At 55.0% G+C, this 21,565-nt stretch overlaps 2 protein-coding genes across 5 annotated transcripts; both read right to left on the bottom strand.

The window, feature by feature from the left end:
* Window positions 1-5,666: 5,666 nt before the first annotated feature.
* Rin1 (Ras and Rab interactor 1) lies at window positions 5,667-11,813 on the bottom strand. Of its 2 annotated transcripts, none has more exons than XM_021650262.2 (10): window positions 11,659-11,813; window positions 11,331-11,511; window positions 11,119-11,233; window positions 10,957-11,032; window positions 10,755-10,846; window positions 9,874-10,620; window positions 9,335-9,640; window positions 8,880-9,011; window positions 8,601-8,752; window positions 5,667-7,785 (listed from the first exon to the last, which is right to left on the bottom strand). In XM_021650262.2, exons 1-10 carry the CDS (start codon window positions 11,811-11,813, stop codon window positions 7,336-7,338), a joined length of 2,406 nt encoding a protein of 801 aa, XP_021505937.1. In that variant the 3' UTR covers window positions 5,667-7,335. The 2 variants fall into 2 exon arrangements, with proteins under 2 accessions (XP_021505937.1, XP_060240285.1); XM_060384302.1 differs by having other exon boundaries at window positions 7,549-7,715.
* Window positions 11,814-12,634: 821 nt separating this feature from the next.
* Brms1 (BRMS1 transcriptional repressor and anoikis regulator) lies at window positions 12,635-21,543 on the bottom strand. Of its 3 annotated transcripts, XM_021650267.2 has the most exons (11): window positions 21,333-21,543; window positions 20,782-20,898; window positions 16,679-16,817; window positions 16,343-16,433; window positions 16,080-16,207; window positions 15,849-15,928; window positions 15,670-15,766; window positions 15,058-15,150; window positions 13,925-13,989; window positions 13,483-13,522; window positions 12,635-13,149 (listed from the first exon to the last, which is right to left on the bottom strand). In XM_021650267.2, exons 3-11 carry the CDS (start codon window positions 16,815-16,817, stop codon window positions 13,142-13,144), a joined length of 741 nt encoding a protein of 246 aa, XP_021505942.1. In that variant the 5' UTR covers window positions 20,782-20,898; window positions 21,333-21,543; the 3' UTR covers window positions 12,635-13,141. The 3 variants fall into 3 exon arrangements, with proteins under 3 accessions (XP_021505942.1, XP_060240365.1, XP_021505941.1); XM_060384382.1 differs by lacking the exon at window positions 20,782-20,898 and having other exon boundaries at window positions 16,679-16,943; XM_021650266.2 differs by lacking the exon at window positions 20,782-20,898.
* Between the last annotated feature and the right edge of the window lie 22 nt (window positions 21,544-21,565).

The raw sequence follows: 21,565 nt of genomic DNA, 5'->3' as shown, positions 1-21,565 counted from the left end.
AATTTAGGTGTCAGCCCTCCTCCAGTTTGGGGAAGTGGGGTGGAGATGGCCTAGGAACTTTCTCTCCCAGTTGGAATGGGGGAACAGGGTGATCAGAGAGCACCAAGGGCCTGGAGATCAGGAGCTCGAGAGGGGGGCGGGCTTGAGCTTCTTTTCCTGATGTTCTGGTTGATGCCTATTGGTTCACCCACGGCACAGAGAAGATGCTAACTGATGTGACAAGTGATCAAAGCTCAGGAGGGTGAAGATGTGAATGGACGCATGGGTGAATGGTGGATAGTATGCAGATGCATGGGAGGGGGAATGGATGTGCAGCCAGATGATGCACAGACATACACATGGGGACATGATGTGAGGCTGTGTACGTGGGCGGATACGCAGAGAGATGATAGGTAGATGGATACATGGGTACATGGGTTGACGTACACACACACACACACACACAGCTGTATGAATTAAATGCAGGATGCAAGAATGGTTAGGAGAAAGGGACTGGGTAGATGGATGGATAGACCTATATATGTATGTATGTATATATATGTATATATATATGTATGTATGCAGAATGTATGTATGTATTTGTGTGTGTGTATGTATAAAGTGGATGGGTAGATACATATATAGATTTCTTTTTTGAGACAAAGTCTCATGTATCCTAGGCTAGCATCAAACTTACTATGTAGCCAAGGATGACCTCAAATATCTGGTCTCTGCCTTCACCACTAAGTGCTGGGATTACAGGCATTTACCACCTTGTTGATAAAATATTTAGCTTCGTTGTTAGATAGAGGATATAGACAAAGGGCCTGAGTGTCACTGGCAGCCTCTCTGATGAGTGGCATGCTGAGAATGAATCTCTCCATCTCTGCAGGAGGACAGCCTAAGGGACAGCGTGGGGTCAACACTGCAAGAAACAAATGGGGAGAGTCCCCCACAGAACTGTGTCCTCTGCTGGGGCCTGAGGCCAGTGTGTCTTCCTGGCTGGACTAGGGGCGGGTGAGTGGCAGGGTGTACCATCTCGAATTCTTCTCACAGTGGGAGCCAGAAGGCTGAGTCTCTCTGCTGTGATAGTGGTCCACACAGGAGAAGCTCTCCAGAAGAGGGGCATGAAAACAGAAGCCCATATTCCCAGGAAAACTTGTCCAGGACATGCAAGAGTGAGATGGTTTGGGATGTGATGTGTAGGCACAGAGGGGAAGGGGGAAGGTGGCCTAAAGAATGGCTGGCCCAGAGAGGGGCCCCACAGAACAGCTGGGTGGGGAGACTGGGTGAGATTGGGGGGCGCCCCCCAGGCAGGCATCCTTAAGAGCCTTGGCATGCTAGCCTGCTGAGCTAGCACATTGCTTTGTGTGCAAATCACCTCCTTCCCTTCTCTTCTGTCCCCACCCCCACCTTAGTCCCTGTCTAAACTCTTCCCAAATCACCCCAGCTTCCAGGCTGTCAGGAGGAAGGGCAGAGAGAGGGCGGGAGGCACCCAGTCCTGGGTGGGAGCCAATGTGGGTGGGTGGGAGAGGTTTACCCTGGGCAGGAGTGGAGGAGGAAAGGGTACATTTGCAATCTCCTCCTCTCCCCACTGTTGGGGCCACGCCCTTTGTGCTTCTGGCAAGCCAACCCTTCAGGGAGGGGGTCATGCTGCTGGGGACAGGATGGGTGGGAGACAGAGGTTTGGAGAATTTAAACTGGGAAGAAGGGGTGTTGGCTCTCCTCAGCATCCCCGAAGCCAAAGAATTCTGACAGCTGGGGGTAGCTGAGGGTAGAGCAGGGCCTTAGTCATGAAGACCTTGTCTGCATGTGGCTACAGATCAATGTGCCTGCATACGTGTTTGCACAGCGCTGTTGCGGCTGCGCACGTGCAGAGCTGGGTGCCCCAGCAAGTTCACACCTGGGCCCACAGCTGCAAGAGTGAAGCAAAGGACTCCTTGGAACATCCAGCCTGGAGCCCAGTTCTTTCTCCTAGCAGATGCCTGACCAGAACATCTGGCCACATCTGCCCTCAAGAAAGGGAATCCTGGAACCTGTGTCCGGGCTAGAAGGGACAGGGCTGCCTGAGTTGTGCAAGCAGCCCTTCTGAAGGCCTGCGCAAGAGCACCGGCCGGTGGCGGCTCTCTGCTTAAGGGATCAGCTTGGCTTGCGGACTTATCCTGATTTCAGTCCCAACTCCTAGATCCTCACCCCCAACACATACCCCAGGCCTGCTTAAACAAGATGACTGACTAGACCCACCATCACAGAGACAAGTTTCTTTGTGTGTGTTACATTTTTTCCCCAGTTACCCTAGTCCCAACCCCTCTGATCCCTGCCTCACCCAACCTCCGGAACTTTCTCCAGAGGCATTTACTTTCCCTTCTTTCTCTTCCTGCCTGACACCTCATCCTCCCACAGGGCCCTTTGTCCTCCAGGACCCTGGCCTCTGCCTCTCCTGCCTTATTCCTCTCTTTCCTGTGACTGGGGTCTTCATCTCTCCTGTTGGCCTTCAGGGGTCTCCTGCCCTAAGAATCACGCCCCTGTTGGTCTGGGTGGGGGCCGTCTCTTTGCTTTCAGCTTCCCTCTGTCTCTCCCCATCTGTGTAGCAGTGTCTCTCTCTCTCTTGCCACCATCCCTGGGTGGTCTAGCCTCCCTCCTCTCTCCTTGCACTGTATCCTGGAGGCTGGCTGGGGTGGAAGCCAGGTCTGGGGTCTGTGACCAGGCCAGGAAGGAGAACCCGAGCAGACATGATATTTACGTTGGGACTTCAAAGTGGAGCACAGGCTGCTGTGGGGTTGAAGGGGCTGGCAAGCAAAAGCCAGACTGAGGTCAGATTATGCTCCTCCCCAGTGAGGGTCTCCTTGGCGACACACACCTCCCCCATGGGACACCAGACCTAGAGAAGGGATGGAATGGGCTATTTTGGTGCAGAGTTCCAAGAAAGGCACTTCCTGTACCCTCACCCTGCCCCCATCCTTTCTTCCTGTCACCCTGCAGCTGGGTCTGGGCAGCTTGGTCCCCCCACTTTCTGTAAGCATCCCTCAGTTGGGAACACAAGGAGTTCTGGGTATGACAGGAGCAAAGGGCTCAGTCTCAGCAAGAAAACATCCCGGGCACTGGGGCAGCCCCTGCATTCTCACTTTCTGGCAGAGCCTTTGCCTGGCAGGACAGCATGGGCCTGTAACCCTGTCAGCCCCATGCAATGGGACCAGGCAAAGAGGGCCTTTCCCAATCCTTAGAGTCCACCTCAGACTGCCAGCCTGAGCCCGGAGGATCCAACATGGGTTGTGAAGGTCACCTCCCCAGCTAAAGACATCCAGCTGCTAAGGCCGGGAAGGGGGAGGTGGGGGGGGTCCCAGCCTAGAGGGCAGGGCTGATTGTCTCATCCACAGCTCAGCTTAAGGGGCCTAAATCCCACCCAGGGAGCACCCTTCAGGAAAGAGCCACCACCACGACGCCCGAATCCAAAGCCGACTCAGGCCCCCAGAGCCCCAGCTCCTGGGCCAGCGCCCTTCCCCATCCTCCATCCTTCAGCTCCTGTGAATCAGGCTGGAATCTGATGAGCTCAGGCTGCCCCGCCCAGCCTGCCTGCCTCAGCTCCTGCCTAGCCTGTGAGGTCACCGCACCCTTTCAGGGGTCTTCCCAGCAATTCAGTCTCCTCAGGAGGCCCACCAGGGCCTGGCTGGGGGAGTGAGACAGGGCTAAGCCAGGCTGCATGGGAAATATTAGGAGATTGGGGTTGGACCAAAGTGTAAAAACGTGTTTGTGCGTGTGCGATGTTGGTTGGGGGTGGGGGTGGGGAATTACACTTCCAGGGCTCTCATGGAGCAGGAAGTAGAAACTATGGTGTGTCTCCAGGAGCACGGATGTAACTGTGAGTGGTGATACGGGTGTTGGCACTTACGCACACGTAGGCCTGTGTCAGGAAGTCGGCATGTCACTACAGGCCTGTGTCCACAGTCCCCGTGTGTGTCATAGTGGTGCCTGGGGGTGCCTGGGCACTCTTAGGAGCCACCTGGAATAGCAGGATCGCTTTGCATTGGAATGTGGGTCAGAGTGTTGCTATGCTCCACACTGTGGGTGTGAACACCACCCAGGAGGCCACAGTAGGATGTGGAGGGGACAGGGGGTGGGTCAGGCTGCGGCTCAGCCTCTACCATTCCCTCCACCCCTCAGACCATCCCACAGGCCCCAGAACCTGAACCAGGCAGCCCTCCCCACACTCCTTTTTTTTTTTTTTTGTCCTTTTTGGTTTTTCCAGACAGGGTTTCTCTGTGTAGCCCTGGCTGTCCTGGACTTTTTTGTAGACCGGGCTGGCCTGGAACTCTGAGGTCTGCTGCCTCTGCCTCCCTGTGCGCCCCTGAGCCCGGCTCAAGCAGTCCTCTCTTTCACCCTCTTCCTGACACCTTTTCAAGTGATGCCTGGTGGTAGGGTATTCATCCCTCGGGTAGCAACAGGGGAGAAGAGCACCTGGTGTGAGGCTGGAGTGAGGTGTGCGCCTCTTGGTAGAGCTGGTAGAAAATGTACCAGCCCCAAGAGCAGAGGGAACAGCTTTTGATGAAGTCTTCCTGGACCCACCATTCCACATCATTTCACATACATCCTCACGAGTGCCCGTTCCGGCCCAGCCATTGTTCTAGGCTTGAGGGCCTGCCGGGCAGGAGGCCAGTGAGACTCTGGCATGCTAGTGGGAAAGACAGACAATAAACAAACTCACACGCACAACTGGGGTGACTTTAAAATGACAAGAGCAACGCTGCCAAGCAGGGAAATGACGTGCCTGCTTTCAAGACACCCAAGCTACAGGTCAGTGCTCCTGCCCTGTACTTTAGCAGGGAGGCACAGCACATCTCCAGAGCCTTGACTTCTAGGACATCGATGATAGCGGGAATGACAGACTTTCCAGGAATGCAGCGGGTCACAGTACCCCCGAGGTCACAGTACTTGGTACTGAGTTTCTCTTTAAGCCACAACATACACGTGCTCCTCATTTGAGATGGGGGTCTTACCTTGTAGCCTAGGCTGGCTTCTAATTATGTTGGCAAGGATGTCCCTGAACTCCTGAGCCCCCTTGTCTCAGTCTCCCAAAGGCTGGGATTACGGATGTGTGCTACCATACCTGGCTTTGTTTGTTGAGAGTATGAACAGATGATTTCTCTGGAAGGTGTATGTTTGAGTTTTCTGTTCTGTAACAAGCCACTTTTCTGAAGAAGGCCTCAGGTTCCTACTTTATAAAATGGAGATATCGGGAGGGGAAAATTAAAATGAGATGGAGACACCAGTCTCAGACTGGCATATTGCCACTGACCCTGACGGGTGGGTCCGCCATTGAGCCCAACCTTCGTTCATACTGATTTGGCCTTGACTGGTGGGTAGTCAAGACTTAAAAAAAAAAAAAGGAAAAATAAAAAAAAAAGTTCAGAGAGAGCAGGCAGAAAGGGCAGTGCTCCTTTGAGCCATGGCTGGATCCACGCTGAATTCCTAGGAGCCCAGAATTAGAACTGAGCACAAAAAGGAAGGGGCTGTGGAGGTCCCAGAGACCTGGCTCCCATGAGAGCAGCTCCGTATCCTGTTCTTGGGATCCTCTGAGCACCCCTGCAGACTTCCCAGATCCTTCCCCTGGGACCGACCAGCGTACATCCTGTGTCGCCTTCCCAGAAAAGGCCTCCCTACCCCAGGCCATCACAGTCCCTTACTTGTAGTTATCAAGCCTCAGTCAGTCGACACCATTTATTGAGCACCTTGGCGTGTTCCATCCTGTACAAAAGCGTCGGGGAGGGAGGAAGGGCATCTCGTGGAAAAAGAGGAAGTGTTGTCCAGAGCCTTGAAGCCCCAGCAGCCTTGTCTGCGGCCTTCCCTGGGTGGTTGAGAGGGGCGGAAGGAACCAGGGCAGCCTTCCCTGTGCCAGGTGTTAGATGCCAGAAGGACTTGTTCCTCATCATACATACTCTTCCCTGCCGGGGAGGGGCACGGAAGTGGGGAAGGAAGAACACCGGTGGCCCCTGGACTAGCTTGGAGCCCTACACTGACTAGATGTGGATGTGAAAGTCGGCCTCCCTGTTGTCACACTTGAGTCGGTGTCCTGGCATTTTCCCCCTTTAAGGCCTGGGAAGAGCACCTCTCAGCCTGGCCGGGAGGCTCCTTTGTCTGCAAACAATCCTTTCCTAAGAATCTCTGACTGCAAGTGGCCTTTGCCCTGAATTTCCCAGGCTGCCTTGAGAGTACAAGGCCAGCGACTTTTCCTCTGCTCTTAAATTTTCTTTATCCCCACCCCTCTACCCCCCACCCACCCACCTAGGCGGGGTGGGGCTTCACCCTCGGCAGCTTCTTGGGCTGTGCGTGCCCTCTTGTGGCTATTGGTGGGCATTTTTTTCTCTGCTCAGATTTACGGAGGGTTTCCCTCTCACCGCTGCCCTGGCCTTGAGGGCTAGTTTGCTTGGGAATTCTTGGAATTTCTTGGGAATTACCTCTTTGCACTGCAGTGGGGCCCACAAGCTAGACCACGCCTCAAGGGTTTGTAAGGGCCCAAAGAGCGGAGTACAAAGGCAATGTTTGTGGAGCATGTCTCTCTGTTCTGTTCCCGCTCGTGGGCATCACTTCCCGGGGTCCAATCCCCCAGAAGTACTGAGGTGCCTCAGTAGAGCTCTGATCTTGAAGAAAGACTGGAACATAGATGCTTTCTCTCTTGTGACCTGACCTCCAGGACCATAACCATCTCTGGACTGACTGGGGAAGAAGCCATAGGTGAGAGACATGCCTGGCAGAGGCAGGTGCCTTAAGGGGCTGCTAACACCCATTTTTTCCCCTCCCTTTCTCCTGCCTAAGCTTAGCTGACAACCACCCACGTGGGTCCTGGGTCATTCCAGGAGCCCTGCAGAACAGCGGTCCTATCCTGTTTGCACACCAAGGTGCTACATCTGGGAAGGGCTGTTTGTCTGGGGAGCTTCACTGTCATCCTGCTGTTTCCCTGAAACTAGGAGAGACTAGAGTCGTTCAGGGTCGTGGGGTTCCAATAAGCCTTCCTGTGACCATGGGCAACGGGAGAGGCAAAAGAAGCCAGGACCACCCTCCCCCTGCACCAGAACTTGGCTATCAGATGGATTTTTCCCTTACCAGACACACTTATCCCTGTGGGCTATGGAGGAACAAAAGCCAGGGGCCTCAGCCACAGGGTCTGGGAGTCTCCCGACTCTTAACTTTGCCCTATCTATGTGGCCAGGCCCCTGGTCTCTAGCAGGTGAACTCATGAAGGTCATCAGCTAGAGAACAGACAAACCAGAGAACCGCATGTGGTGGAAAGGGAGCTTGGCATCTGGGAAGAGCAGATTTAGAGGCTCCCGGGGTCCAGGGGAGCCTTTCGGCTCTTCCTAGCTATGCTTCTGCAGCCTGGCTTCCCTCCACCTTTTGCTCCCCTGGCTGTACACGACCTCCTCTGGCCTGATCCTCGCCTCCGGGGTCAACAGTTGTCTCTGGTTCCCCCTCACTGTTTTGGGCCCCTTTCTCCTCCTCCCGAGCTCCTGCCTCTGGCCTCTCGCTGCCTGTCTTTGCCTTCTCTGTTGCAGCCCCCTGGGTGTCAGGGCGCTCCGCCCGGCGGTAGACGAGGTAGCCAGTTGCTGGAAGCCCGTGGGCCAGGGCTTCAGAGGGCAGGCGATGGTAGCCCTGGTCCTTGTAGAGGAAGAGGCCGAATGCGTCAGGCTGGGTCACTCGGAACTTGGTGGCACAGAGTTGGCTCAGGGCAGCAATCGAAGACCCTGGGGGCACAGCCAGGGTCTTGGAGGTACAACCCGTGCTGGGGTCCTGGTGGGCTACTCGGAGGAGGTGCTATGCGGAAGGGAAGGACAAGTCCTCAGCTCTGCTGGGTCATCACCTCCAGAGCAGAAAGGACAGGCTGAAGCTGTGCAAGGGTAAGGTGGGGGTGGTACATCTCCGAGGGAGAACTGACTGCCGGGAGCCTTGTGAGCTCCAGAGGGACACTGAGGCAGGCGGAGGGAAATGTGGTTGGGTTGGTGATATAGGTACAAGGCCACCCCGGGGGAACCTCCTGAAAGGACCCACCAGGAGAGCCCACTGTGTGCTGGGCTCTCTCCCTAACTATTCCCAGGGCTTCCTACCTAGGATTATCCCCTCATAGTTCACTGAGCACCTAACCTTCATGGCAGTCCAGGTGCCCATTTTAGAGATGAGAAAACCAAGGTGCAGACAAAAAATGATAGAGCTGGGATGAATCTGGGACCTGGCTACAAAGTCTGGTTGCATAAGCAAGACTGAGAACGTTTAACGCCCAGGGTGATGCGCCCCAGCCAAGGCCCAAATGGGAGCATAGACTGAAGTTCGAGGACAAAGGAAGGTAGAAACTTGGCTGGTGCTAAGGGCCAGGGATTTGCTGTCCCAGGTTCCATCTCCTTATCTGTAAATGGGGAAAACAATGGCCCTACTTCAGAGTGTCTGTGGTGATTGAAGGAGGGCGCCCTGGAGTTGGCAGCTCAGTGCCTGTCCCCTGGAACACATCCCCTCACGGGCAGCTCTGACACTTAGACGGCCTCTGTTTCTATTGTAGGGTGATGCCGGGTTAGAGCGACGTCAGAGTCCCTCTGAGCATAGCCAGTATGGGGTAGACACCGGGAAGGGTCCTTTACCTGGAAGCTGTGGGTGGCCGGCAGGCGGCGCTGTTCCCAGAGGGCAAGAGAGCGCTGGAGCTCCTGTGCCGGGCTGAGAGGGAGAGCCCCGGCCTGACTCAGGCCACCCAGCAAGGCCAGGCTGGCTGAGAGGCTGGTCAGGTAGTAGCCGCCTAGGACACACGGAATGCAGCTCAGGCTGGGGTAGGGTGTCCTGCGTTCCCTTCCTCGATTACTCAGGACCTCCTAGCAGCTAAGAAGCCCCAATTCCACCCGGACAGGAAGGGAGGGGACCCTTACCCTCTCCAGTGAGCAGGGTGGGCTCCAGTAGCTCTGACATGTACTCAGCTTCTAATAGGAGGTCAGGAAGGTCACACTGGGCCAGAACAAGGCTCAGCAGAGGAAGGAACTCATCAGCGCCTGCATCCTCCCCTGTGAAAACATGGGCAGAAGAAAGTTCCAGCCTCCTCAGAGGCCAGAGGGCTAGGGTCCAAACTCCGTCCTAGATAGTGACCCCTCCCCTCCGCCTGCTAGACCCCTAGGTAACAGGACCAGGACCATCATAGCAACCACAGGGAAGGCTATGGGGAAGAAAAGCATTCTACTCCTGAGACCAAGAATTGGATCCTTCTCTCCTGTTTGCAGTTCTGGGGACCTGGGACCTGGGACCTTCTCCCTGCGGGGAGGGGCCGGGAGGCGGGGAGGTACAGCCTCTATTCGGAAAGAACGGAGCAGGGGAAGGGGAGAGGTCATACCCGCCTGGGTTTTCAGGGCTGTGTAGAGCAGCTTGCAGGCCTGCAGAAGCCACTTGACCTGGGCGCTAGGTGAGTAGGCGCGAAGCAGCTGCAGCAGCTTCTGGCGCACCTGTTCCGTCTCCACTGGGGAGGAGAGGTTCAGGTGGGAGCCGAGGGCTCCAGGCCCCTGGGTCCGGGCCAGGCGGAAGCCCTCAACCAGGCGGCCAAGGGAACCATCTGTGGAAAGGCGGCGCCGTAGGCGGGCAGCTAGGATGGGTCTAAGAGGCTTGAGAACAGAGCGATGGAGGGATTTCTCCAGGACCAATTCTGTCAAAGGAGAGCAAATACGGTCAGGGTCAAGGGGCCTGGAAGAGCAGCAGGCCCCGGATCAAGACAGGGGGTAGAGAGAGGGACTGGGAGGGGAGGATGGAATTCAGTGCAGTGGTAGTGAGTGAGGGGAGGAGGGACACAGGGAAAGCAGCCGGACACCGTCAGGCACCAAGGCAAGGAGGTTGGAGAGTCAGGTATTGAATTTGGGGAGGCCGGGGCTGGGGCCTTACCCAGCCTCTCCGGGGGTAGCAGCTTCTCAGGGCCCAGCTCTGCACTCAGCATGGCCCGGGCCCGGCTCAGGGCCTGGCGGATGCCCTGCAACTCCCGGGGCTCGGGACCAGCCCGAACCTGGGTCAGTAGGTCCTGCACTAGCTGACCCACAGCTGTGTATCGGTTTTGCATTAGCATCGTGGCCGCCCGGCCCACCTGCCTCTCCGGTGCCAGCAGGGAGCAGAAAGCCGAACTCATGGACCGAAGCAGAGGCCTTCGCTGCCTTGGGCGGCTGAGGCGCGGGGAGGTTGAGGGGCCCCCTGGAGACCCCTCCTCCTCCGAGCTGCTGGGGGAGCAGCAGTCCACCTCCTGAAGTGAAGGCAGGGGAGGAAGGCTGGGGCCAGCAGCGCTTCCTGGCACGCGGTACCCCACCGAGCTCTCCCTCCGCAGCAGCTGTCGAGGGGGCAGCCTTTCCGCTTGGCTGGAAGACGTCCCCGGCAGCACGGGGACAGGGGGAGGCGGCACAGCAGGTGGAGACAGAGGGCTGGAGGTCTCTGTGGATACGCGCACTTTGAAACTCCTCTTGAACTTCTCCCGTTTGGTGGGGCCCAGATCCCCTGGGAAGAGGGGGTTGAAGAAGCACAGGGCTGCGCCGGTGCCCTGATCCAGCTCTTGAGGGGACCGAGCCTTCAGCCTGGGTATCGGCGGGGCTGGGGCTTCGGAGGGCCTCTGTTGGATCTTGGTGTTGAGGGAGGAACTCCAGAACTCTGGCAATCAGAACCAACGGGCACCTCAGAGCTGGCCCATGAGGGTGCCCACAAAGAAAAGGCTTGGTTGCTCTTTCTTCCCTCATTTGGCCTTTATGTGCCCGTCTGTGCAATGGGCTGCAGGGAACCCTTACCCATGCCCAGATGGGAGATGGCCTCCAGTTCCTTGTGCGTGGCTGCCTGATGGATGGCTCTGGGGAGTCGGAGAGGGAGGAGAAGAATGTCCCTAAGGTCAGAGCAAGAGGCAGTCAAGAGTGAGTGGTGCTCAGGGGCAGAGGGTGGGCCGCCCCTGGGAGCAGGCCCAGCAGCCACCAGGTGCCCCGCCCGTGGACCCACCTGGTATGGCAGTATGCACAGATGAGCTGGACCAGGTCCTGGAACACGAGCTCTGAGCCCTCCAAGCAGACACCACCTGAGAGACATTGGGGGTGAGGCTGTTCTCTGGGGGCCTCCCTCCCCCGCCTGCCTCAGCCCTCCCCGCCAGGCCAGTCCCCTCACCGCCAGGGCTCTCCTGGATATAGTGGCTGGAGACGAAAGAGGGGCCACTGGCTTCCGGCAGCCTCACACACAGAGCCTGGCACTGGCGGGTGTTAGATCTCCGCACCAGGAAAGTCTGCAAGGGAGGGTTAGGAGGCTCAGGACCTCCGTGTCCAGGGCCCCTTCCCTCCCATCCTTGGCGGGCCAGACCTGGGGGAAGGGGAGAGACTCACCCCCGGAGGCTCAGTCCTCAGAACGTGCAGGGCGGCCGCAGCATTGGCCCGCAGCTGTAACCACACAGGCCGGGTGATCAGCAGCCGCTCTCGCAGGCTCACAGCGCGTGCTGGCTGTTGGGACCTGCCTGCCTGTGCCCAGCTGGCATCAGGTGTGTCATACAGTGGGTCTGGAGATGGCCTGGGGGCAGACACCCAGGCCTGAGCAGGGGTCTGGGGTGGACACCTCTTTCCCCGTTCCGGGCTTCCCACCTAACCTGTCCTTGCCAGATCCTCCTGTCGGCTGCCCACACCCCCTGCACCTGGCTCATCTCCCAACTTCACTAACTTTTCTTTCTGGTGGTGCCCAGGAACAGAGTTGAGGCTGGTGGCTCCCAGAGGCTCTGCTCCCGTCTCCTCAGGTTCTTCCATGGCTGGGAGCGCCTTCAGCTTCTCCTGGGACTCAGGAAGAGAATCCAACCCCCAAGGCACAGGCGTGCACATTCCTGGCGGTGAGTAACACTTCCTGAAGGCGGTTCGCCCCGTCACACCCCGCCAGTTAACTCTTGTATGTCCACTCCGTGTGGCCAGTGTCCACCTCTTCTATCCTGGGCCCAGTCTTGAATGGCAGGGGACCCCTCCATGCAGGGCCACTATCAGGGCCCCAGCTGTGGGAGGGCCATCCCCACACAGCACTTCCTGCAGCTCCCTCACCCTAAGCAGCTGGGTAGGGAGGCGGTAAGCAGGGCAGACCAAGTTCCCCTAGGCCCAAAGCCTCACCCCTGGGTCACCTTAAGAAGTCTTGCGGTCACTTGCTCATCTGCGCCTGCTTTGGATGGGGGGGGCAGCCTTGTGGGAGAGCACCCCCTACTGGTCGGAGATGACTCATTCCGGAACCTAACTTGGGTTTTGTGATTTCAGGTTGCTATGGAGAGAGGATGCTGTGTCTCCATGGAAACTAGGCCCTTTGCTTAACTGAGGTTCTGGGGGTGGTTCTGACACTCACTGCTAACCAGGGGGAGTGTGGCTGTGAGGTCGTCATGCACATGGTGCTGCTGCTAGCTGCCTCCCACACACAGGCCCTGCTAGCTAGCCTGCCTTGCCAAGCTGCCAAGTGCCTGGGGCAGGTGCAGACATGACCTGGCCTCCAGGCACATGCAAAAGTCCCTTCATGACCAAAGGCTATGAGCTTCACCTGCTTGCCTCTCCTCAGGCTTTTCTCTACGTCACAGTGAAGTACAGAGGCCCCGGAAAAGTCTGGCTTAGGTGCTCCCCACACAAGCCTCAATTCCCTTGCAAGATATAGCAGACACACATTGGCCACATCAAGGTCCCAGGATAAATTTTATTACAGTCTTTGGAATCTGGGAGGCAGACACCAGGAATGGCCCTGAGAAAGCCTGGGAAATCTTCATGCCCAGTGGCAGTTAGATGGGCAAGACCCAACATGTTTCTGGCTCAAGAGTCCCTCTTGCAGTGGGGCCCAGCTCCTGGCTCAGTGGCTGAGGGCCAGGATTCAAAGTCAGGATGGTTGCTGCATTGACTCTGGATGAGGCCCATCTTCTTTGTTGGGGACACTGAGGAAGTTACTCTTTGGGAGGGGTTGGGCTGGTGAGTGATAGAGACAACAGTCTTGCTTGACCAGGTCAGCTTCAGGGCCACAGTTATACAGATCCCAAGGAGAGTAGAGGAGTCCAGGCCAGTGGTGGCAGAAGGTCAGGGGACAGCAGTAACACTGGAGGGCTGCTAGGTAACCCCTGCCTTTGCAGAGCAATGTTAGTCCTGTGTATGGTACCAGCTGCTCCAAGGACCCTCTGAGTGTAAATGCAGGGTCAGGGTCCTAGGGTATATGAGAAAACCACCAAAAAGGAAGCTGAGCCGAAAGGACAACCCCACTTCCTGAGGGCACTGAGGTTAGTGCCATACTCCCCTCACCCACTTCTTCCTCTGTCTCTGACCCACCCTGCCTTGTGGTGTTGAGCTTGGGACCAGGGTCTTCCCATGCTAGGCAAGCACCCCACCACTGAGCTCCACAGCCCTCCATCCCACCTTCCATGTCCTCGCTCCCTCAGCCGAGAGCTTCCCCAATCTGGTTCCTAGTCCCCAAACTCTCACAAAACCCCCAAGGTGAGATGAGGCTACCAATTCTGACAGGGCTACCTCCGGTTCTTACCATCTGCTTTCCTCTTCTGAGGGGACACTGCTGCCCTGGCCTGGGTGAAGAGAATAAAGTGCCCCTTAGTTCTCTTAGCTTGCCTGACACTGCCCCCCATAGTCCAGGATGAAAGCCTGAAAGCTGCTGAGTCAGGTTACATGAAGAATAAACATCTTTTCTACCCCAAGCTCAAAGCTGTCTCCTCTCAGAGGTCAGCCCAGCAAGCCTTCCCTGGCCTTCCAGCCCTCCTGGAACAGGGGCTGACACAAACATCCCTTCATCAGCTCAGCCTCCACTCGGGAGAACTACAAGCTGCCACAAAGGCTGAGACAGATGTTGGTTGCTGAGGAGTGGGTAGAAAACTGCCTGGGTATCCTCGGGCACAGAGCTGGCATGGGGAGGGGTGGGGAGAGTCGGGGTGGCAGGGTAGGGTGGGGTAAGCTGGCAGCGGTGGACTTACCTTTTTGATAGCTGTCCAGTCTTCCAGGATGTCGATCTCCTGCAGCATGTACACAATATATGGGCCTGCACAGGGGTCAAGGAAGCAGGACAGCAGGAGGCATGCAACAAGGCTCCACGAGAGGCCCACGGGTGGCACGTGGAGAGTATGGAGGTGGTGAAAGGTGAAAACAGCCTTTTTTTTTTTTTTTTTTCTTTTCTGTTTTCTGTTTTTGAGACACGGGCTATGTAGTCCTGGCTGGCCTGGAACTCAGCGATCACCCACCTCTGCCTCCTGAGTGCAGGAATAATGGTGTGTGCCACTGCACTCGGCAAGACCCTAGGTTTCAGCTAAGCTCTACCTCCTGCCTCAGGGCCCCTAGTTCTTGGTGACTGTGGGGACTGTGTTAGGCATGAAACCCTAACCCATTCCCTCATTCACCCATTTTCCAGATCAGCTGACCAAGGCCTATCTGACCCTGAGAGGCCCTCCTCTTCCTGATTTGTCTCACTCTGTCAGTAACTGGCTCACTGGACTCTTCTTCACCTGAAGGCAGATCCTGGCCTTCCCTCCTAATGGCACATGGTCTGTGCTCTGTGTCTGCAGTCTACTCACAGTAGTTCAATAAAGTCTCCATCCCACCTCCACCCTGAGGCAGGTCCCAGGCTGACACCGGCTATGAAAGGCCTCAAGCTCAGTGCTATGCTGTGTAGTACAGAAGGGTTAAAGACAGTGAGGTCCCTTGGGGAAGCTCCATTCAGAACAGAACCACTCGCGTGGGGGTGGGGGTACAGATCCGGAGAGACCTCAGAGGAGACAGCACCGGACACAGCACACTGAGCAGACAGGCGATAGCTCCAGAGGGGTTGAGCAAGGCCTGGGGAGGAATGACTGAGACAGCACAGGCCCACACCAGGTCACTGAGGGGCTTCAAAGGCTGATCTTTACTCAGGAAATTACCAGGAGTCAGGGAGCTGAGCTCAGAAGAGCTTAGAACACATAAGAAAATTCTGACAAATGGACATTTTCGTGTGATACCAAATGACCATGAAGGATTCAGGTTTGACTCTGTCTCATGTAATCCTTCTAACCTCCCTGCGTGCCGGGCCTGCCCCACACTGCCCAGCTTCAGGGGACCCTGAGCGGAAGGATACCAGACACGAGCGGGGCCTTCTTCCTCTTGCTGGGTGGCAGTGAGTCCCAGGTCTTTGAGCTGCCTCTGGCATGCAGTTTGTCATCCCACCACTCTGTGCCCAGAGACTCAGTTAGGATCAGGAGGGGACCCAGAGGTAATTCCCATTACCCCTGGGGCTTTACCATGGAGCAGCCTGGCCCTTCCCTCCCTCCTCATCACCACCAGGCCAGTGCCCCCAACCTTGGGTTGAGGCTGGCAACTTCTCAGGACCACTTGGACTCTGGCCACACACTGGTGCAGTTTGGGAAGAGGACACTGCCCTTCTTGGTTAAGCCTCAGTTCTTCCATTTGCTTAGTACACAGGGGACGCAGGAAATTTCTGGACCCCACATGAACACAGATGCTGCCGCCATGGAGAGGCCTATGGCTTTTTATATGCATCCATGTGTCAGCTGGGTACCCCATTCTGAATGGGGGCAGGCAGGGGACCCACTCTGCTTGAGCCCCCACTATCTGTGGAATACCGAGCTAGATCCTTTCCTGAAGTCTCATTCAGTGCTCATAGGTACCCCAAGAAGTGTGCTGGGGCCAGAGAGGGGTGGGGCCCTTGAGGATCGGGCCCTCGCCTCACCAGAGCTGATGTCCAGGCTCTGGCGGTCCTCCTCCAGCCTCTGGATCCGCTCCTGCAGCTCCCCAAGCAGTGTGTCATACAGCAGCAGCTTCTCGCTCTGGGAGGGAGCAGCCACTCAGCCAGGGGAACCACTGGACTCCGTGTCAGCCGCCCTCCCGGAGGCCCATCTGCTGGCTCACCTCCAGGTGTTGTTTGGCTCCCTGGAGCTCACACTCATACTTGTTCCTGATCACATCCAGACAGAAGCCCTTGTAGATCCCTGCAAAGGGGAAGAGGAGCTTTGCTTGGCCAGGGGCCCTGGTGTCCCCTCCCAACAAAAGAGCCACAGGAACAGGGCGAGCAGAGCAGGGGCAGAGGTGGACGGTGACAGAGAGCAGAGCTTCCGGGAGCGGCACAGGGCAGCTACCGACCTGCCACCTGAATGCGGATCTTCAGGCTCTGCTGCAGCCCTCCAAGAGGCTCTGTGTATTCTGGGGCTCTCTCGGCCCCCACTTCCTCCAGCCGTAAGCGCAGCTGGCTCAGCCGTTCCCTGAAGAGCCTGGAGGTGGAAAGGCAGCTGTGTCCCACTGGCAAGTGCCTGCCAAACACCTGCTCCCCCTGTGCCCACTGGCTGCTCACCACGGCACCTGCACCCCAGGTGCCCAAAGGCCCACCCTAGCACGCCCATGCTCACTTCTCCTTCAGCTCCGAGAACTGCTTTTCCAGGTCCAGCATCTCACTGACACACTCACTGCGGCGTCGCTCATAGTCCTCCTCATCCATCTCTGAGACGAGAGGCCAGTTAGGGCTGGCTGTGTGTGTGTGTGTAACATGGGCTTCAGGGACTTCACATGAGCTCTTTCTGCAGGGGTGGTCTGCTGCTTGCATTCGTGTGTGTGCGTGTGTCTGTGTGTAACGTGTGTTTTAGGGAGTCACCTGAGCTCTCTCTGCAGGGCTGATCCACTGCTCATATATGTATATGTGTGTGTGTGTCTGTGTGTAACATGGGTGGCAGGTGGCAGGGGCTCACCTGAGCTCTCCTCCTCTGACTCAGTCTGGCTGCCACTCCGCTCCTCGTCACTCTCATCTGCCTCCCCGTTCATCTCAGCAGCCGAGTCGCCTTCTGCCTCCATCTCTTCTGTTTCTTTACCTGGAGGCTGGATGGGCATCTGGGAGGAGGAATACGGGCCATTACCTGCCACTGTTCACTGTCGGAGCAGCCGCACAGGGAGTTGGCCAAACGCAAGCCGGGACAGGATGAACATGTACTTCTCGGAAACTGCCCTTACGGAATCCTGGGATGTGCATGCATGGGAATTCTGGTCAAGGTTGTGAGCCACCGTGGGAAAGGTTCTCCACTGCTGATGTGACTGGACCCAAGCTTCTGACTGGCCCTACAAGACCCCTCATAGACCGGACTTGATAAGATCAGCTCCTTCACCCCGAATGGCCAATTCTCACACTCCTACCCCCTTTCTTTGCCTATGTTATTATTCTGCCTACAGTCTCCTCGGCTTTTCTTCCCAGAACTGTCCCACAGTCCTCTGTCTTTTCCTGTGTTCTAGATCAAATCCTATCACCTGTCCTCAGTGGTCCTTTCTCTCTATGTATCTTCAGTCCCTCCTTTCTGGTCTATATTGGAAGCTTAATCTGCAATGCAACAGTGTTTAGAGATCAGACCTTCAGGGTTTTTTCTTGTTATTCATTCGATATTCACACACACACACACACACGAACCCCATGGAACATATACGGAGGTCAGAGGAAAGCATGTACAAATCAGTTCTCTCCTACCACCTCCTACCATGCTGACTGAACATCAGCATTGGTGGCAATTCCTTCACCTGCTGAATTATGGGTGTTTTCCCTCCACCTTCTGAAATGAGGTTCTCTAGCAAAAAAGCTCTTTTCAGGCTCTTCAACCTTGGTCTTCCTAGATTCTAGGACTCTGAGAAGTGTGTGTGTGTGTATGTGTATATAATTTTTATTTTATGTGTATTAGTGTTTTGCCTGCACCTGTAGGTACCATGTATGTGCAGTGCCTGCAAAGGAGGCATCAGATCCCTTAGAACTGGAGTTACAGATGATTGTGAATTGTCATCTCAGGGCTGGGAACGAAATCTGGGTCCTCTGGAAGACCAGCCAGTGCTCTTAATTGCTGAACTATCTCTCCAAGAACTCCAACGTCCATTGTAAAAATTTCTGATACTGGGGACTAAACTCAGGTTTTTTGTTTGGCTGGGGTTTTATTTTGTTGCTGTTGTTGTTTTTCCAAGAAAAGGTTTCTCTGTGTAGCCCTGGCTGTCCTGGAACTCCTCTGTAGTCCAGGCTGGAACTCACAGATATCCACCTGCCTCTGCCTCTGGAGTGCTGGGATTAAAGGAGTGTACCACTGCTTCCCAGCTAAATTTAATTTTTTTTAATTAATGGCTTATTTTTTATTTATATTGGTGTTCTGCCTGCATGTATGTCTGTGTGAGGGTGTCAGATTCCCAGGAACCAGAATTACAGGCAGTTGTGAGCTGCCATGTGGGTGCTGGAAAATGAATCCAGGTCCTCTGGAAGAGCAGCCAGTGTTCTTAAACACTAAGCCATGTCTCCAGCCCTTAACTCAGATTCTTAAGCATGCTGGAAAAGCCAGCATTTTATTACTCAGTTATGTTCCTGGCCTTTTTTGAGAGTTGGTCTCACTAAGTTGCCAAGCTGGTCTCAAACTTGTAATCCTTCATGCCTCAGCTTCCCAAATGGCTGGCATTATATGATTACAGGCTTGCATCACTACACTCTGTTCTTTATAAATGACCTAGTCTCCAGTTTTTATTGTTTTGATGAAGGACTAGGGATTGAATTTGAGCTCTCATAAACGCTGAGCCATATTTGCTACTGAGAAAAATCACAAGCCCCCAGCATTCCTTAAGAACCTGGACATGAAGCACCTTCATATGTGGAAGCTTGGATGTGCTCAAGTTTTTCCTACCATTAAGAAAAAAACGGAGAAGCTGGGCATGGTGGAACACGCCTGTAATCCCAGCACTCAGGAAGGCAGAGGTAGGAGGATCTCTGGGAGTTTGAGGCCAGCCTAGTCTACAAAGTGAGTACAAGACAGCCAAGGCTACACAGAAAAACCCTGTCTCAAAAAACAAAAACAAAACAAAAAGAGCAGAAAAACAAAACAGAAAAGCCAGGCAGTGTTAGCACATGTCTTTAATCCCTACACTCAGGAGGCAGAGGCAAGTGGATCTTTGAGTTTGAGACCATCCTAGAATACAGAAAGTTCTAGGAAAGCTGAGGCTACACAGAGAAACCCTGTTGCAGGTACAGGAAAAAATAAATTTAAAAAAGCAGAAGTCTGAGAATGTTTCTAGCATGTATGAGGTTATGGGGTCAATTCCCAGGACCGGGAAGGAAAAATAAAATAAAAGCAGAGAGAGCCTGATGAGGTACAAACATAATCACAGCCCTCCACAGGCTGGTGCTGGCAGCCTGCAACATATAGGCCATCCTGGGTTACACAGTGGTATTCTGTCTTAAAACAAACAAAAACAGTATGTCTAGGGGTGTTGCTTGCAGAGGCCCTTGGACTAGATCCTCTGCCCTCTGGAAAAACAAATACAAATTAAGGAAAAAAATACTGTGGTGGTGCAGGCCTCTTATCTTAGCGCTCAGGAGGCAGAGGCAGGAGAATTACTGTGAAGTCAAGCCCAGTCTGGTCTACAGAGTGAGACTTAGGCTGCCAATAGCTGGCAAGGCTGTGTCAAAAACCCCAAAATAAATAAGTAGGTAAATGATGCAGAAATATGAAACTTGGCCCAGTTTACTTAATTTCTATAGTTCTCCAGGCCTTGTGCACACTTGTGGTTCTTACTTTCCCCTCCTACTCGTTCACCATTCGGGTACCCAGCGCTCATGCTGATTTTCACATCAACGTCCCTGGAGCAAATGGCAGCACTTTTTTCTTTCCTCTGCCTCTGCCTCCTCCTCTTCTTTTTTTCTGAGACAGGGTTCCTCCGTAGCCTTGGCTGTCATGGACTCGCTTTGTAAACCAGGCTAGCCTTGCAATCACAGAGATCCACGTGCCTCTGCCTCCCTGAGTGCTGGGACTAAAGGCATGCACCACCAGGCTGGGCCATGCCAGCATTTTTCAGGCTTGCTTTAGCTGACCTTTCAGAAACATTAAACAGTGCTAGGCTCCCCCACCGTCTTTCCACCCTCATTTATCTAGTATTTAGTAAGCACCTACTATAAGCCAGGTACCAACAGTCACTGCGGTAGATGCTACTGTACTGCTGTGACAGACACAGTGTTTGGCCTCAGGGAAATGACAGGTTCCTGGGAAAGAGGGCAAAGAAACACCTTTATAATGTGAAGAGTTAAAACTAAGGTGTTATGACAGGGGTGTCTAGACTGGATTTGGAGCTTGCTACAGCAGTGACAGCTTCCAGAGGGAGACAGACTAGGTGAGGACTTGGGCTGAAAAAGAAACAGAACATTCCTGGAAGAGGGAAGAGCAAGTACAAAAACCTAAAAGTGAGAAAAGGGACCAGAGACATAGGAATGTGAGCTCCCACCAGAGCCAGGCTACCTACACATGGCAAGCTCTTTAGGCTTTGTGTAGTCGGGCCGAAATAGGAGTTCCTACAGAACTCAGGAGGTCAACAAAGAGGCAGGGGGAGAAACCTCCGTAGACTGAAAAATCCCAAAGTCAGGGTGGAAGATCAGAATGAAGGTTGATGTTTCCAGATCATCTGAGAGAGAAAGCCACCCTGGATACAGAAGTCGGGGCTTCCAGTTTAGGCTGTTATTCCTACATTTCCGGCTGCTGCTCTGCGGGTCTTCCCAGTGGGGTAGACACACCGCCCCCCAAGGAAGCGTTCCTGTATTTTTTTTTTTTTTAATTCCTAGTCTCCCTTTCTTATATCCACCCACCCAGTGAACGTGGGAGCCTCTCCAGGGCAAGGGGCTGCAAATCTGTTTTGTTCACTTAGCGCACCACCAGCTCACTGGATGACTGGAGATACCCGAACAGAAAGCAGACAAAAATAAACCTCTGCAGTGCAGGAATCGGCTTTTACTTCTCGGTAACCCTGCTTGCAGCGATGGCCAACGTTCCTTCGCACCCATTCAAGTACTTACAGCGCCGGACCTGCAGGGGAGTTTAGTAACCTTTCCTCCTGCTCTGAAACTCAGGGCTCCCACACAGCCTCTTCCTCTCCTCAAGCCTCAGGTCCCCGCGTCGACAATTCCTTTTCTCTGTTAAGCGTATGTACTTTCTAAGACGCAGCGTGAACTCTTAACGATCTCCTTCCTCCAGCTGACTCTGATTCTGACTTCGTTAAATGAAGTCCCAACCGTCCCTCTTAACCCAGGAACGAACAGAGAATTACACTCTTGCTGAGGGTTGTAAGGAGTGGATGAGGCACACTGTAATTTCTCTTTACAGCCGTTACAGGCACCTCCAGAATAAGCCTCCAGGGAAGGCACACCCCTTCCTACAGACACAGAGAACGAGCCCAGCTTCTCGGGCGCTTCGGGAACATCCTGCCCCGATCCACCCTCAGATAGCCCGGCGCTGGCCAGCGAGCCGTGGGCTCCTCTAAGGCGGGCGCACGAGCTGGGCCGGGTAAGTCTCTGCTGTGGCTCCGACCCGAGAAGCCGAACCCAGCGCCAGGCGTGGCCATACGCACCGCAGGGACTGGAGCCTCCGGCCTCACGTCCGAGACTACCCGAGAGCTGTCCGACCCGGGCCGTAAACACCGCCGCCGTTGGCCTCGGGTGAGGAGCTGCGCAGGTCCCTCCTTCTCCAGGCGGTGTCGACGACGCTTCCGTATGCGTCATCAGGAGGCGCCCGTTGTGGAGCTTACAATTGAACCACTGGTGTCCAGGAATGCCGGGATACCGCGGGTGGGTCTCCATAGCA

This window comes from Meriones unguiculatus, chromosome 1 (assembly GCF_030254825.1).
Source record: "Meriones unguiculatus strain TT.TT164.6M chromosome 1, Bangor_MerUng_6.1, whole genome shotgun sequence".
In the NCBI taxonomy this organism is placed as follows: domain Eukaryota; kingdom Metazoa; phylum Chordata; class Mammalia; order Rodentia; family Muridae; genus Meriones; species Meriones unguiculatus.
The sequence above is the reverse complement of the archived record's forward strand: the minus strand, read 5'-3'. Positions and strand labels throughout refer to the sequence as shown.